The sequence below is a fragment of the Belonocnema kinseyi genome, chromosome 1, assembly GCF_010883055.1.
Source record: "Belonocnema kinseyi isolate 2016_QV_RU_SX_M_011 chromosome 1, B_treatae_v1, whole genome shotgun sequence".
NCBI classification, from domain to species: domain Eukaryota; kingdom Metazoa; phylum Arthropoda; class Insecta; order Hymenoptera; family Cynipidae; genus Belonocnema; species Belonocnema kinseyi.
In genome coordinates this window covers 124,014,043-124,031,866 of record NC_046657.1, presented here as the reverse complement: position 1 = coordinate 124,031,866, position 17,824 = coordinate 124,014,043, and the positions used below count along the sequence as shown (strand labels likewise).

Below are 17,824 nucleotides of genomic sequence, written 5' to 3'. Positions count from 1 at the left end.
CTCTAAAATGAAAAGTCACAGTGATTGTCGCGTGGACTTGGCACGTGCAAAGCGTGTATAAATGCGAGAGGATTAAACGTTTTCATATAAAAATGATTGCTAAAGGTTAAGAACAAAAACACATTAAAAAAATAAAAAAAATTGTTAGAATGAAACCGAGGAACTGGAATTTAATATACTTACACGGGTTGTCGCATGGACCTGTGAGGTGCATTGGTGTATTACAGTGGCAATCGTGAAAGCTACAGAGTCCCAAACTCACGCTGATTCTCGACAAAGTGAAGTTAGGAGAATAGCTGGAGTGGCGCCATCTCCACTCATCCCGTTCACATGCAGGAGCATAATATCAATCACTATGCACCTGTGAGGTCCATGCGACAAGCGGAAGGTTAAGAATTGAACAGTTAGTAGGACTTGTAAAAGTTGTTTGGAAAGTATTTTCCAATTCTGAGCAAAACAGCAATGCAAAGTTACCTGACATGTGTGAATTTCTGATTTGCAAATCAGAAAATTAACTTTTGCAACCCTGATTTTCGACCTCCTTTCTGTTGAAGAGCTGCAGAGTTTTCAAATTATGCTACATTTTCCAAATTCGTGTCTTTTGCGCAACCAAAAGATGCGCCGTTGCATGGCAACCGTGTAGTGTAAATAAGTGATCGATAACAATTGAGATTTCATTTATGAAACTGACGCTACGCGAATTTCGACTTTTAATTCTTTTTTTATTGTGCAAAAATGTGTCCAACCAAAAAGCTTGCTGTCAAATGGCACGTGGTGGTTTCTGAAGGCCATTCCTCTGTGGCACAAGACAACTGGTACCACCAGACAACCACAAAAAAAACCATGCTTCTCGAATATATCTGAGGCCTACGGTACGTGTTTATATCATATATTTTTAATTATTTTGTTCAATTATATGTGTTTAAATTTTAACGTGGCAAATCACAAGGGGAATTGTGATGTAAAGATCTTTTGAAAAAAAGTGAAAATTTCAGCCCCAAAATGAAAAAACAACGTATTTATGTCAGCCGTGCAAAAAGTTCAAAAAGATTGCATTTTTTACGAAAAGATTAATTTTAGTGCAATTTGTCATTATGGATCATTATTTTGCTAGCCTAGCACAACCCAGTACAAGTTTCTGATTTTACAAATTTGCAATTTTTAAAATTATTTCGCGATTCGTCATCAGGGACAATTATTGCACTAGCTTGGCAAAATCAAGGATAATTTTTGGATTTTCGAAATTCGTATTTTAAAACATTCATAATCAACAATGTATTCCAATTGGCCACCAAAGATCATTATTGTGCTAGCCTAGCAAAACTCTGGATAAGTTTCAGATTTTCGAAATTAATTTTTTTTTTAATTTATAATAAAATATTTATTCCAAACCTTAAAAGATTGCATTATTTTGGAAAATAATTATGTAAGCTCAATTCGCCATAAGAGATAATTATTTGCTAGCTTAGCAAAGCACAGAATAAGTTTCAGATTTTCAAAATTCGTATTTTATAAATTAAAGGAATAAAAATTTTTTCCAGTCTGAAAAGGTTGCATTATTTTGGAAAATAATAAATTGCGTGCGATTCGCCACCAGAGATCATTATTGTACTAGCCTAGCAAAACCCAGGATAAGTTTCAGATTTTCGAAATTCATATTGTTTAAAATTAAGAATAAAAAATTTATTCCAAACCAGAAAAGATTGCATTATTTTGGAAAATAATTATTTAAGTGCAATTTGCCATTAGAGATAATTATTTTGATAGCATAGCAAAACCCAGGATACGTTTCAGATGTTCGAAAATCGTATTTTTTTAAATTTAGATTAAAAAATTTATTCCAAGTCTGAAAAAATTGAATTATTTTGGAAAACAATCAATCGAGTGCCAATGTCATGAGTGACAATTATTTTGCTAGCCTAGAAAAACCCTAGATAAGTTTCAGAGTTTTAAAATTCGTATATTTAAAATTTTAGGATTAAGAATTTTTCCAAATCTGAAAAGATTGCATTATTTTGGAAAATAATAAATTGAGTGCAATTCGCATTTTGAGATAATTATTTTGCTATCCTAGCAGAACCCAGGATAAGTTTCAGAGTTTTAAAATTCGTATATTTAAAATTTTAGGATTAAGAATTTTTCCAAATCTGAAAAGATTGAATTATTTTGGAAAATAATTATTTAAGTGCAATTCGCCATTAGAGATAATTATTTTGCTAGCCTAGCAAAACGCAGGATAAGTTTCAGATATTCAAAATTCGTATTTTAAATATTATAGGAATAAAAATTTTTCCCAGTCTGAAAATATTACATTATTTTGGAAAATAATAATTTCAGTGCAATTCGCCATTAGCGATAATTATTTTGCAAGCCTTAGAAAACCCCAAGATAAAGTTCAGAGTTTCAAAATTCATATTTTTAAGATGATAGGATCAAACATTTTTCCAAGTCTGAAAAGATTGCTTTATTTTGGAAAATAATAAATTTAGTGCAATTCGCCATTAGAGATAATTATTTTGCTATCTTAGCAACACCCAGGATAAGTTTCAGATTTTCGAAATTCGTATTTTTTAAAATTTAGATTAAAAAATTTATTCCAAATCTGAAAAGATTGCATAATTTTTGAGAATAATAATTTGAGTGCAATTCGTCATTAGAGATGATTATTTGGCTAGACTAGCAAAACTCAGGATAAGTTTCAGTATTTTGAAATTCGTATTTTTTTAAATTTAGGATCAAAAATTCATTCCAAGTCAGATAAGATTACATTATTTGTCAAATAATAATTTTAGTGCAATTCGCCATTAGAGATAATTATTTTGCTAGTCTAGCAAAACCCAGTATACGTTTCAGATTTTAGAAATTCGTATTTATAAAAATTTAGATTAAAAAATGTATTTCAAGTCTGAAAAGATTGCATTATTTTAGAAAATAATCAATTGAGTTCCAATGCCATTAGTGATAATTATTTTGCTAGCCTAGCAAAACCCAGGATAAGTTTCAGATTTACGAAATTCGTATTTTTTAAATTTAGAATACAAAATGTATTCCAAATCTGCGAAGATTTCATAATTTTTGAAAATAATAATTTCAGTGCAATTCGCCATTAGAGATCAGTATTTTGCTAGCCTAGAAAAACCCAAGATAAGGTTCAAAGTTTCAGAATTCGTATTTTAAAAATTATAGGATCAAAAATTTTTCCAAGTCTGAAAAGATTGCACTATTTTGGTGAATAATAAATTGGGTGTGATTCGCCATTAGAGATAATTATTTTGCTAGCCTAGAAAAACCCAGGATAAGTTTCAGATTTTCGAAATTTGTATTTTTAAAAATTTAGAATCAAAAATTTATTCCAAGTCTGAAAAGATTGCATTATTTGGAAAATAATCAATTGAGTGCGATTCGCCTTCGTCTGCCAGTTTGATAACTGCTAATCCAAAAGATTCGAGAGATCAAATTTGTTAACATTATTAATTTAATTCAGCTTGTGAATAAAAAAAATGAAAATATTTCTAGAAATAAAATTGTTATGTTTTAGATTCTATGAGGATTATTTTGATCCAAAAATAGTACTATTTGAAATAAATTTAATTGTTTTTTGATCATTTATTCATAATTACTTGGATTTTATATTAACAGCAGAGTAAAAAATAATCTGAAACGTTACTACACTTGGTTTAATATTCACATAACATATTAGAAACTTAGTTGCCATTTTACTTAAAACTTTGCTTTTTTGTTTGCAGGCTCATTACTCAACCCACCATGTAATTATGGATTAAAAAGAGATGACTACAGCAAAGAAAATTTCGTACTCAAAAGTAACTTCATTCATATTTGTGTAGGAAAACTATATGATCAATTTTTTGGAAAAATAGTTTACTTTACAAAATACATGAAGTTTTTTTTAGTAGTTACAAATTCTGAATAAATTCCTTTATAGTTGAATCGTATCAAATTGAAAAACTTCGTAAGTAAATAGCTGAAGGTGCTTCTGAAGATGCAATGTGCCTTTCAAACCCGAAGGACAGGAGGTCAAAGGAAAGACGTTCGAGGTCAAGGGAGCATACTCTAAGGTCAAGCCGAAAGTCAAAGGACAACTATCTGGAATCAAAGGGCCGGCGTTCGAAGTCCAGGGAAATGCGTTCCAGATCTCGTAGCTCTACGTCCAGATTAATGCGTGTGAAATCGAAAGAGAGGCTAACGGAAAAGCGCACTATAACCAAGGAAAGTCGCTCGACATCGCAGGAGGGGAATTTAAAATCAGGCCGAACGTCAAAGGAAAACCACTCCAAAGTAAGTGCCCGACGCTCCAAGTCCAAAGAAAGGTCCAGAGAGAGGCGTTCCAGATCTCGCAGCCCAAGGTTCTCCCAAAGACGTTTCAGATCAAAAGAAAGGTCAACGGGAAGGTGTTCTACATCGAGGGAAAAATCGTATGGAAAACGAGAGGAAAGCAGTTCGCACCTGAATGGCACAATCGGTTCCAACGAAAATGGAAGTTTCTTCAAACTCAAGAAATACTATACAAAGAATGAAACAGGTACTACTCGTCTTTTAAATGTATATTGGGGGTGGCGATTTCCCCTGGAAAACCTTAAGAGCCCTATAAATGACCTGGTATTTCTAAAATCGCGAAAAAAACCTAAAATGTCATGGAATATAGTTTTTTACTAATTTTTTTCGTATGCACTTTTTAAATCATTTCGTATAAAATGTTCAATTTTTAACTCATTCAAATGTAATTTTTGAAATTGAAAACATTACAATTTTTAATACGCAGCAATTTTTGACTGTTTATTGAAACTCAACAATTATAAACCATATATTGAAAACTATAAAATTTAAAAATGACTTTTCTGAAACAAAAAGCTTTGTACCTTCAAAGTTACTTAAAGCTAAATTAAAAATTTGAACGTTACAATTTTAGTTGTTCTATTTAAATAAAAAGTTTTCTGCGTGAAACTGTTGAGTTTTAATATATAATTAACAGTTAAACAGTTGTACATTTGGCAAAATTAGGATATGTTCAGGAGATACAGTGAAACACTTCAATAGCCCTTCCCTTCTATAGCCATTCCGAGAATTGAAGCCGCGATGTGTGTAGGTATAAGAGGAACTGCGCGGGGGTTGCGGGGTCTGCGGTTGTCACTCAGGCGAGGAGTCAAGCGTGAACAAACAAAAGCGGAGCGGGCTACAATGTATTAGTTCACACTCAAGGTTAGCCCCAAAATCGGCGCTATAAAAGAGTTTCAGTGTATTTCAGAATTTTGACAAGATTCAATCATAATTAAAATCTTGAAAATATTGATAAAATTTGTTAGCAAAATATTTATTTTTACAGATTTTGAAATAAAATTTGAAGTTTTCAAGAAAAATTTTGAAAGGTTTTAAGATATTAAAATAAATTTCTGAAGATTCTTGGGAAAATTGAAAGCAACTTATTATTTTTAACAATTAATTTTAAAAGAATGTTTTAAAAGATTTGAAAACAAAATTGCACAAGTTACAATTATTGATTTAAACGAAATTCGAGTAAGTTTAAAAGTTATTTAGAAGTTCTGAAATTAATAAAAAATGTTGAAAAAGCTCAAATGATTTCGTATAGTTTAAAACAAAATTTAGATTTTTGAAGATTTCGAACAACAATTTTTTGAAATTTCAAACAAAAAATTGTGTAGCTTATTAATCATTGCAAGAGGTTTCGAATGAATGAAAAATTTTATTGAGGACATGTGATAAGTGGGCTACGAGCCCAGATTCCTACCTTACCGACATTTTTTAAAATTCCGAACTTATTTTCGCACGAAGCGCCACATCCAGTTGAAATGTTGGTGTAATGAATAAGAAGCACTAAGAAAGGTTATTATGGTCCTAAATTTTCATCATGATGAAAAAAGCAAAAAAAAAGTGTAGGAATCTGGTCATGTGACCCACTAGTCACATGGTTTTAAAACCTCGCGGAAAATCAAAAAGGACTTTTTATTTAAAAAAATACATTTCAAGAGAAAACTTATAAAAAGATTGGTTAAATCGTATCAAATAAAAAAATTTCGTAATTAAATAGTTGTAGGTGCTTCTGAAGATGCAATGTGCCGTTCAAAACCCAAGGACAGGAGGTCAAAGGAAAGACTTTCGAGGTCAAGGGAGAATACTCTAGACTCTCTAGAGTCAAGCCGAAAGTTAAAGGACAACTATCTGGAATCAAAGGGCCGGCATTGGAAGTCCAGGGAAAGGCGTTCCAGATCTCGTAGCTCTAGGTCCATATTAATGCGTGTGAAATCGGAAGAGAGACCAACGGAAAAGCGCATTATAACCAAGGAAAGTCGCTCGACATCGCAGGAGGGGAATTTAAAATCAGGCCGAAAGTCAAAGGACAACCACTCCAAAGCAAGTGCCCGACGCTCCAAGTCCAAAGAAAGGTCCAGAGGGAGGCGTTCCAGATCTCGCAGCCCAAGGTTCTCCCAAAGATGTTTCCGATCAAAAGAAAGGCCAACGGGAAGGTGTTCTACATCGAGGGAAAAATCGTATGGAAAACGAGAGGAAAGCAGTTCTCACCTGAATGGCAAAATCGGTCCCAGCGATAATGGAAGTTTCTTGGAACTCAAGAAATACTATACAAAGAATGAAACAGCTACTACTCGACTTTTAACTGTATATTGAGGGTAGCAATTTCTCCTGGAGATTGATCAAATCGCGAAAAAAAACATAAAACTGACACGGAATATAATTTTTCCAATTAAGTTTTTAGTCTGCACTTTTTAAACAAATTCTTGTAAAAAGTTCCATTTCTAACTCGTTCAAATCTAATTTTTTAAATAAAAAAACATTACAATTTTTAATGATCATCAATTTTTTACTGTTTATAGAAACTCAACAATCATAAATAAAATATTCAAAACTATACAATCTAAAAATGAATTCTTTGTAAGAAAAAGCTTTGTATCTTTAAAGTTTCTTAAACCTAAATTTAAAATGTTAATATTACAATTTTAGTTGTCCTATTTAAACAAAAAAATTATAAGGGAAACTGTTGAATTTCAGTATTTAATTTACAGTCAGAATTATTGATTCAGACTGATTTTTAATAAGGTTAAGAGATATTTAGAAGTTATGAAATGAATAAAAGATAATAAAAAACTGAAAATATTTTGTAGAATTTAAAAGAAAATGTAGATTTTTGAAGGTTTTAGAATAACAAATTTTGTAGCTTCTTAAGCACTTTTAGAGGTTTTGAAAGAAGAACAGTTCCCATTAAGATCTCTAAGAAAATTAAAAATAATTTTTTATTTTAAAAAATTACTTCTAAGAGAAGACTTAAAAATATTTTATTCGTTTTCCAAAAGTATTATGTAAAATTATCATAAATGACCGAAAATTTACATAAATTTTGGGAAATATATAAAAATATTTTTTCAGGATTTATTAAAAGTTCCAGGATAAATTTAAATCATTTTAAAGGAGAATATTTTTAAAAGTTTTCTGAAAAAGTAAGCAGTCACTAATGTGCAGCTATATAAAACTAAAATAACTTAATTTCTACTTAAAAAAGTTCAGTTCAAAAATTTGTAGAGGATTGAAAATGATAGCATGGACTTAAAATTTGTTTTTAATCTTTTAAGTTCAAAATAATTTATAAGAGTTAAAAATTTTCAATTTTCCAGTTTAACAACATTTATTAAAAAATGTAATCTTATCTTTAAATTCCAATGACTCCGAAAAATGTTTACTGTCATGAATTCAGCCCATATTAGATTTCAAATAAAGTAAGCATGATTTACGGTAATTTTAAGGGTAAATTATGATAACTTACCATAAATTTCCCAAAATTATATTTAAAAATGTCTAGAAATTTATGAAAATTTTCGGTATTTATAATATATTTATACATAAATATGTTAAATTACCATAAACTACCCAAAATCCAACTTGTAAACATTTTTATATATTTTCAGAAATGTTTGAAAATCTTCGGTTATTTATGTTGATTTTACAGGTAAATATGGAAACTTATCACGATTTACCCAAAATTAAATTTTTAACATTTTTATAAATTTCGGGCTATTTTCTGAAATTTTCTAAAATTTTTGGTAACTTGCGGTATTTTCATCATTTATATATAGTAACTTTTCTTAAATTATCACAAAATTCTATTGTCTGCAACTAAAATTTCCTTACAGTTTTTACGGTGAGTGGGACACCTGACGTCACTTTTCACTCCCTAAGGTGTAAAAAGTGGAGCTTTAGCCCGGTTTCATAGGCGTCAAAAAGGGCTGAAATCGTGCATGTGTCATAACGATTTTTTTTAATTATTGAAACTCTTCCAAATCGTCAGGAAATTTGTCTGATTTCAGAGCGAGTGCAAAATATGAAGATTTCTTACGAATTTTCCGATATTTCGATAAATTTCAGCACTTTTTCCAAAATATACAGTCATTTTACATTCCGAAATAATTTTGTCGCAGCGACCGGCGAACAATTTTAATTAAATCTATCTAAAGCACTGTCCAAAAGAAGAACACCTGCAGCTAAAAATTTGATAGTCACTAACACTTCTATATGCACTAACATGTCCCCAAGATTACTCTTTTTCATCAAATCAAAAATGCCCCTGATTATGAATATCTTTGATAGGTTTTCATTATTTATTCATAATTAATAACAATTTAATTTTTTATTCACAAGAAAAATGTATAAAATCATTTTTAGCATGGCTGAGAGAAGAACTTTTTTGCCTCCTGCAATTTCTACGTGAGACAAACCGTTTGCAATATAAAGCGTTATAAAGAAATAATTTTTTAACACAATTACCATAAATGTACAGTTTTACCTCAGAATCTATAGCTCAGAATTTCTTTTAACTTTTCAACTGTCTATACCGCGGATAGATCTTCTGAGAGGAGAAAGAAATCTTTCGATCGAATAAAAACTTCTTTCCTTAAATTGTTGTTAAGAAATTGCTGTTTTTAAGAGAAAATCGTTTAGGCACTTGATTTATTAATAAAAAATCACCCAGATGAAGCAGTATCATTATATTGCTCAAAATTGTTCCAAAACCTTTATCTGGCATTAATATTATAATTTGGCTTTCATAATTTGTTTTGCTCAAGTGTTTATAGAAATTTATATAAAACGTGACCCTCAATAACTGTATTGAAAAAAGACAATATTTAGATACATGGAACTTACTCTCTGATTTTTAAGCTCCATCCCTTGACATCTAAAATTAACCTCTCTCTACCAAGTATATATGAAATTGTAAAAAAATCATCTTTCTGAGAATTTTCTAGTTTGAATGGAGTCTCTGATTTTTGGGATCCTCGAAAATACCCTCTCAGATTTTTAGGCTCCATCCATTGACATCTAAAGTCAACCCCTCTCTGCGAAGTACATATGAAATTGTAAAAAAATAATCTTTTTGAGAATTTTCCAGTGACAATGAAGTATCTGATTTTTGGGCTCTTCAAAAATAACCTCTCTTATTATTTTGCTTCAACCCTTGAAATATAAAATTAAACCCTCTGAATAAAATATAAATATGAAATATAAAATCTAACTTAATAGTTGTTGGCGGCTAGCGCCGCCCGGTTTCCTCGGAAACTAATAGAGCAAAACAACTTTTTTTTGGGGTAAATATAGCAAAAAAATATGCATTATATGACATTTTGTTTTTCGTTAGTGGTACCGTTGAGTTATCTGACCTTCTATTGTCAACTCTATGTTTCTCACTCTGGCTCAGTGTTTCATTTGACACTGCCCTGTGGAATTTTAAGCTAAGATTAAGACTTTGACACCTCCTCAGTGTTATTCGTTAGTATTTTCAACACTGTGAAGTAGATATTTCGTAAATTTACCAACTATATACCGGAGCAGTATATTTTACTTAAAAGAATGTGTATAGGGGATACATACATTATTTCTTATATGTAATCTTAATATAAAATGTCAATTACGACTTGATTTTCGTAGAGATCCTCTAAAAAGACTTGAGACACTTTTTCTCTTCCAACGTTAGCCTTTGTACTGGAACTTTGATATTTGCATAGGGCTCGAAAAGTTTAAACAGTGTTATTTTTTATCATGCTTTTGTTTATAAAATTTTGGAAGTATTACATATGTTTGAAAGTAAATATTATTCTTCCCTAACTTTAAACCCCCACAATCATTTATAATTTTCGTGAGATGAGTTTTGTTTCTATTATGTATTCAAAAAAGGTAATCTAGTTTTGGTGCAGAGGTACAAATCCTGATCGGGTATCGCGTTTCATCTCGAGTCTGGCCTCATCTAGATAGCCCAATTTGGGCCAAATTCTGCCCGATTTGGCCCCAATCAGATCCATATTGGAATTTCTGCTTAGGAAGAGAAAAAAGATTGACCTGGAAATGACCTAGAATTCGAACTCATACTATTGTATTTTCTTTAATGCAATAGAAATTCACAAATCGAGTGTCAATGACGATGAATTGGATCACGAAATGTTTTTAAATAAATACGGCTTTTCGTCAGTTCAAAAAAAGAAGTCATTAGAAGAACAAATTTACCGCAGTGAGACAGTAGATCAGATAAAAAAGGATAAATGCACGAAGCAATGTCCAAAAATCGTAGATATAAAACTTGTGGAACCGAGGACTGACCTAAGTAGATTTAAAAGTATGTTCATCAGTTACTACTTAAGTTTGAAGCTTTTTAGGAATAGTTTTTAGGGGCAATTATTTGTTTAATTAGGACTTACAGTCACTGATTACAATATTAATTTATAGGAAAATCGAGTGAGAAAAATGAAAGGAACGAGCTAATTTCAAGAAGGCCTGAAGAAATACGCGTAGATTCTACTAAAAATGGTGATACATTTAGCCATAGGACAGATCTTTCGAAACCTCAAAATATGTTTAATAATTGCTTGTTCTTATATATCAAGATTTCTAGTAATGCTTTCAGTAAAAACTATACAACTACTTTTAAATTAGGTCAATGATTAGTGTATTTATTTATAGGAAAGATCCCCCCAAAAATGAAAAGATCAGCATGCTTCTAGAACGGCCCAAAGAACTTAGTTATGACTTTCATTTGTATGAAAAAAAATCCGGTAAGTACTGAAAATTATATCTACATGCAAATAATAGCATAATATCAAGAAACAACACTTGATCATTTTATACAGTTTGCCATGAAAATATGTAATTGTAGGGCAATCTACTGGAAAACGAGATCAACCTTTACTAGAAGCTTACTCTAAGCGGCCTAGAAATGATAATTACGACGGTTACGAAAATGGGGATAATCATGGTAAGCATTTAATTAAATGTTCGGATCTAAATGAATTTTAATGATCTACAACTTAAACATAAAATTAGTCTTTATTTTATAATTAATTTAGAGTTTCAAAATTTAACGATAATAAGGTAAAATGATGTAAAGAATTTTTTAAATTTCATTTCTAAAGTATTTCTAACGTCTCGTATTCAACATTGCCTGTAAAAAAAGGTTTTGTCAATTTAAATTAAAGTTCCCATGTGAAGACAAAATAACAGGTCTCGAAAACAAAGTATACGTTTAATGAAAAACTATTTTTGCTCGTAAAAATTATTAAAAGCGACTTAATAAAAACTTGTTAATCAACCAATTTTATTCATTGCTTGGCGATTGCAAATCTCTTTATAACAAATCTTTTAGATTATATCGATTTAATCAATTTTCATAACGAACCATAAATTGATTATAGAAGTAAAAAACGAATTTTATGTCTAAGTATAAGATTTTTTTTAAAACCTAAAGCACTTTAAGAATTTAGAAAAGTGACCAGAATGTGTTCTAAATGTGTGAATAAACTAGGCATTTAAAGGAAAATTAATACCTGTACGGAAGACTATGCTAAATTACTGCGGCTAGCTAAATTTTCTAGATTTCGAGCTATGATACTGGATATATTTGTAATTATTTGATCAGTGAAGAACATCAAACATGTGATACTTACTTACGTCGTATGATTCCTGCCATACCGAGATTATTTGGGTAAACAACTTGTCTTTGTGTGAATGGAGATATCGAATTTTCCATTTGGGAAATTAAGTACCCTAAACAAATTCATCCGTAAAAAAAGTCACGAACTTGTAGCTAGGTCTCGGGTACAAGATAAAAAAATCAAACATTAAATCCTTATTTCTATAAAAAATGTATGGATGAATTTGGAACTTTTTGACGAGCAGTCCAAATTTCCTACGAACAGTTCGAATTTCCTACGAACAGTTCCTGAAAATTTTAGACTTAAATATAAAAAGAGAAAAATGTTATTGGTTCGATTTAATGTATATTTATTTGTAAATAGAACATCAAAAATAACATAAAAATAAATAAAACATAAACTTTGAGTGCGTAAACACGCGCAACCATCGAGGCTGAACAATGTAGGTATAATAAAACTTCTAGAAACTCATCCGACGAACTCAAAGACACATACGCGTGCACATACGCACTGAGCGTATGGACGAGAGTGTGTGCGGGCCACGTAAAGACGAACCTACGTCCTAGATCCCAGATTTGTTGGACAAGCTGGAGAGTGCTCTGTGAAACTTTACCCAATCACTCATAACATTTTTGTAATTATTTACGAAAAAAAGTGATGAACGGTTTTAGACTTGCCATATCGAGTTCGTCAATTCTTTCTCAAAATTCGCAGAATATTTACGAAAATACATCAATGTACAATAAATTTTTCTCATATACGAGACCTAGCAACTAGTTCGTGACTTTTTTACGTATAAATTTTTTCCGTGTAGAAGGCACTATTTGCGCTTATGGACTACTTAATTTTTGTAGAGGGTACATATTCTGGTCATTTTTCCAAATTCCTAAAGGGTTTTAGGTATTTGTAAAAGTTTTAAACTTAGGCTTTAAAAGTTTTATTCAGTTTTATAATTTGTTTAGGGTTCGTCATGAAAATTCCTTGACTCAGTATAATTTTAAAGATTTGTTACGAAGAGATTTACAATCACCAAGCAATGAATAAAATTTTTTGATTAACAAGTTTTTAGTAAATCCCTTTTAACAATTTGTTTTGAGCAAAAATCTTTTTTCATTGAAACTAAACTTCGTTCCAAGACCTGTTCTTACAAACAATGCCGCATTTAGGACGTTAGAAATACTTGAGAAATTAAATTTTAAAAATCCTTTAAATTATACTACCTTATTATCGTAAAATTTAGAAACTATAAATTAATTATAAAGTAAAAACTAATATTATGCTTATGTTTTATAGTTTTCTACAATAAATATCTAAAACGCTTTACGAATTTCGAGAAAAGCCGTGAAAATGTTCTAAATTCCCTAATAAACTTGAGGTTTAGAGAAACGTAATTCCTAAATATAAGATTTTCCTGCACCCCTACAGTTAGCTAATTCCTGAGATTTTTTCCACAGCCGTAAGTTTTGACACTACTTACGACGCATATAATTGTATTTACATCAAATAATTTATTTCAGTCCATATAACCTTATCACGAGAATTAATGTCTTGTAAGGACAAATTAAATGAAGTTCTCATTCTCAATAAGGAGAAAGTATGTAGGTGCGGAAAACGATTGAACGATTCTTATGATGTAGAGGACGATCTTCTTTACCCGGAAAATCCTTGCTCAACGTACGAACAATTCACTGATCTTGAAAAAAGCTTGGCGGAGCAAAGGAACGCTACGGCTTTCGTGAGTACAAAATTATTTTGTTTAATAACATAAATATTTGTAGGGATCCAATCATACATAAAATCTGGGTTGGTCATTGTAGTCGGTAATTTTTAAGAAAAACCTAAAGAAATTAAATTAATCTTTGATAGTTGTAAAATATTACTGAAATTGAGTTTGGATATCAAAGTTTCATATTGACGTAAACATTGTTTAACTAATTATAAAGGCGTTGTAGATGCAATCTTTTGTAGAGATAACGAAATTTAACTAAATTTCGTGGCCGATATCTCTCAATTTGCATGTACAATGGACTTAATTATGTTAATGATTTCAACTAAATTAAAAAAAAAAATCCGCATTATGATTTAGCAGCAAATATGCAAATCCCTTCAAGCGCTTCTCTTTATTATCTAAGTTCATAATGCCTTCATAAGGACTTGTATCACGTCGAAACATTTTGGCAAGTAATAAAGTTTAATTTTGAACATAAAAAACCAGTATAGGCATCAACAAAATATATTGTCTAGTATTTTTCAGGGAATTGACGTTACAAGGCTATTGTTTAAAAATACTTTAAGATTAAAAATATAAATAAAAGTAATAAGTCTTGAGAAGATGCATTCCTTATAATGAATTCAATCGTTTTACGGAAAAATTAACTGAACCATCAATTTACTGCATTTTTTCAAAGCTTTAGAACTTAATTTTAATTTTTAATTTTAGACGAATTCTATGAAGAATAGAGGTGGAAAGAATACTCCTATCGCAGTGAGACTAGCAATATAAAGAATTATGACAAAAAAATTGTGCCTTCAGTTTAGTTGGTCGGGAAAAAGTAATAGCGGGAAACGTAAGAGGACTTTTGAACCAACGACTGTTCGTAAACTGTTTGTGGGTAGGTTTAATTGCGATTAAATATATTGCTTTAATGTGTTTCATTGTTTTGCGTGTGCAGGTGTGTGTGTAGTTTTATTCGTAAAATAATATTAACTTTTCGTATTGCAGAAGCGATTTTATCATGCAGACGAGGTAAAGGATGCAACTGAGGAAATAATAATTAGTGCATTAAAAGATTGGTTTCGAAGAGCTCGCACGCGAGTCAATATTGATATACAGAGAGATGAAAAGAATGCGGCTCGTACGTATCATCTTTATTTCCTGACTAACAAAGCCATTGAAAGAAAGCCTTTCTTTCACACATATTATATTTTTATTGAACTCATTTGCAGGTCTTCGAAATTTAAAAACGATAAGCTTTTTGTCCCAATCTGCTTTGAAAACCACTGTTCTGAAGAAGGAATGCTAAGGAAGAATCGCGAGATGTATATTTTCTTTTCTAATTAAACTATTCACTGATGAGGCATGCGCATAAATTGTAATGCGCCATTTTCAGTTACACTATTAACACTAAGCCATTTTTTAAGTCACCAAAATAATATCTCATAATTTACTTTCATCCTTTATTATTTCTTTTTATTCTTTAAAGCATAAGTTTTCCCAAAAGTTTTTCTTACTTAAAACCTATTTTCTTATGAATGGAAAGACAATGTCTAGAATTTTTAAATATTCTTCTGTTATATAACAAATAAAAACTGATTTTTGTGAAGCAAAATTATAAACTTTCACATGTTTAATTTTTTTTAGCTTTATTTAGATTTGAAAAATCGTTTTATGTTCGAAAGTAAATAAAGGACATTAAGGAAATTTTGTCTAGTCCTATATTCTTTCGTAATTATAAAAATGTATTACTATACGGATATTCCTTAATTTTTTTAGTTAATTTGTTAAATTTTTCGGTAGACATCTCATTTTACCTCGACGTGAGCTGTTATGAAAAAAATGTCAGTAAGATAGAAATAGTGCCAAGTATGATATGTCCTTAAATATAGTTCTTCGTGTATGTATTAACTCCTTACTGTGATAATTTCATTTTCAGGTTAGTGATTTTTGGACAATGTCACTTAATAATATTGATAGAAGTTATATTATGTATTTTATTGAAACATAAAGACTAAATGGTTTAAGCATTTAAACCGAGATTTCGTTCTTGATACTAGACAAGGAGTAGTAGCTATAACTTTTTACTAAAACGCAATTTATGCTGTTATCTCCCGCACTTCAACAATGGGAAATTGCCAGTATTAACCATTGGGTTAAGAATGGCCCAATACCGGTAACCAATGGTATCATAACTCATTCACTTACTCACATTGGCAAATTTTGGACAATACTAAGAATTGGTAGCCATTCATCTAACATAACATGGAAAACTTGGCTGCCATTGACGGACCACTGATTGAAACAAACATGAGTCAAGTTTAGAAAAAAATTTCACCAGTACAAATAATAATTTTTTATGAAATCTCGTTTGTTCTCAATACTTGGTCTATGAACGGAAGTCAAGTTACCCATATTTTCGAAAAAATTGGGCTGTTGTAGTTACCAACTTTGAATCATGAATGGCTGCCAAGTTTGGGCATTAGCGATATCATTTCAAGCTTCAGGCAATGATGACCTAGGACTGACAGTCAATCTTGTGCGCATATTGGGCTCCGAACCTTAGGCCTAGTAAAAGCCAGCGATAAAGTTTTTACTGTGTTGTGAATATACTACAGTCATCTAGTGGATATTTGCGGGATATTCCTACAAGGCAGAAATGTTTATATTCCTTGAATATCCATAAGATATCCTGGATATTTTTTGGATATTTAAATGTCTAGCATGAGATATCTAGAAAATTACAATATCTCACGTTGAAAATTTAAATATTCCAGAAACATTTAAAAACAATCCAGGCTATCTTATATTCCGCAAATATCCAGAAAATATCTTTACAACAGATTTTTATGTAAAATATAAATAATCAGTAAGAAGAATTCTTTGCGTCTTCCAGGTAGAGCGGACTTAGGATGTTCTTGGAACGTTCCTCTTAGACAGACAATCTTGAAAGAAGTAATTATTATTTTTAAACTCATTTAGGTGATTTGTTTATACATTTCAAACAAACCGAGTTACGAGATATAATTGATATTTTTAAAATGATAATTTACCGGTATAACATAATTTTTTTAATCACTGTTTTTTTAGCAATGTCACATAAAAATATAGTTGTTCGTGAAACTTGACAAACAAACAATATAGTAAAGCATATAATTTCTTATGGCAGCGAAATACATATTGTTATAAAGGCTCTAATACACCTGTATTACAAATAATTCTTTGCGTCTTTCAGCTGAAACGGTTTTAAAACGTTTTTGGAACGTCTCTTCTTAGATAGCCAAATTTGAGAGATGTGCTTATTATTTTCAACCCTTGAAGGTGAATGCTTTATACAATTAGATTTCACCTAGTTGACAGATATAGAAAACATTTTCAATTCATTATTTACTAGTATAACTTTATTTTTGAGTTATTGTTTTTTTTCGAGCAATGTCAGATAAAAATAGCTTCCGTGAAACTTGACGACTTAAGAATATTGTATAGCATTCAATTTCTTATAGCAGCGAAAAATATACTAGTATACAGAGTGTGATGTACCTATTTTGAAAAGAATTTTTTGCGTCTTTCAGCTGGAACGGTTTTGGAACGTCTCTTCTTAGATAGGCAAATTTAAGAGATGTGCTTATTATTTTCAACTCTTGAATGTGAATGCTTCAAATATTTAGATTTCACCTAGTTGATAGATATCGATAACATTTAGAAGTCATTATTTGCTGGTATAACTTTATTCTTGAGTTGTTGTTTTTTTCGAGCTGAATAGAATTTTTTGTTAATTTTAACATGAAAAATAAAAATATTAAAATATTTCAAACCTGTTGCCTTAGATCAAACATTCGACTAATAGTACCCTTAAGGTTTAACATGACGAGCTTCGTAGATATTTTTCCGAAGAAGTCAACAATGAAATGCAGCGAGAACTTTGGCCGATCCGAAACGTAAAACAAAACCCACGGTTGACCTTAAGACCAAAAGACGAATGCATCAATTCGCCATAAAGATAGGCTGGGCAAGATAGCAAGCGTCCCGAATTCAGTGTGTAACCATCAGGCAGCATATTGTTGAGAGAATACGGATACTATCTGACGCTAAGAGAGGTCTAGAGCAGAGAGAGAGAGGTGGGTCAGAGAAAATCAACAATTACTCTCTG

General features: G+C 30.8%; 1 protein-coding gene across 2 annotated transcripts; it reads left to right on the top strand.

Moving 5' to 3' along the window:
* Positions 1 to 699: 699 nt before the first annotated feature.
* Positions 700 to 6,869, top strand: LOC117169937 (serine/arginine-rich splicing factor 4-like). Of its 2 annotated transcripts, none has more exons than XM_033356448.1 (4): positions 700 to 872; positions 3,747 to 3,821; positions 4,027 to 4,540; positions 6,065 to 6,869. In XM_033356448.1, the coding sequence occupies exons 2-4, from the start codon at positions 3,789 to 3,791 to the stop codon at positions 6,658 to 6,660; spliced, it is 1,143 nt and encodes a 380-aa protein (XP_033212339.1). In that variant the 5' UTR covers positions 700 to 872; positions 3,747 to 3,788; the 3' UTR covers positions 6,661 to 6,869. The 2 variants fall into 2 exon arrangements, with proteins under 2 accessions (XP_033212339.1, XP_033212347.1); XM_033356456.1 differs by having other exon boundaries at positions 3,944 to 4,540; positions 6,065 to 6,868.
* Positions 6,870 to 17,824: the final 10,955 nt, after the last annotated feature.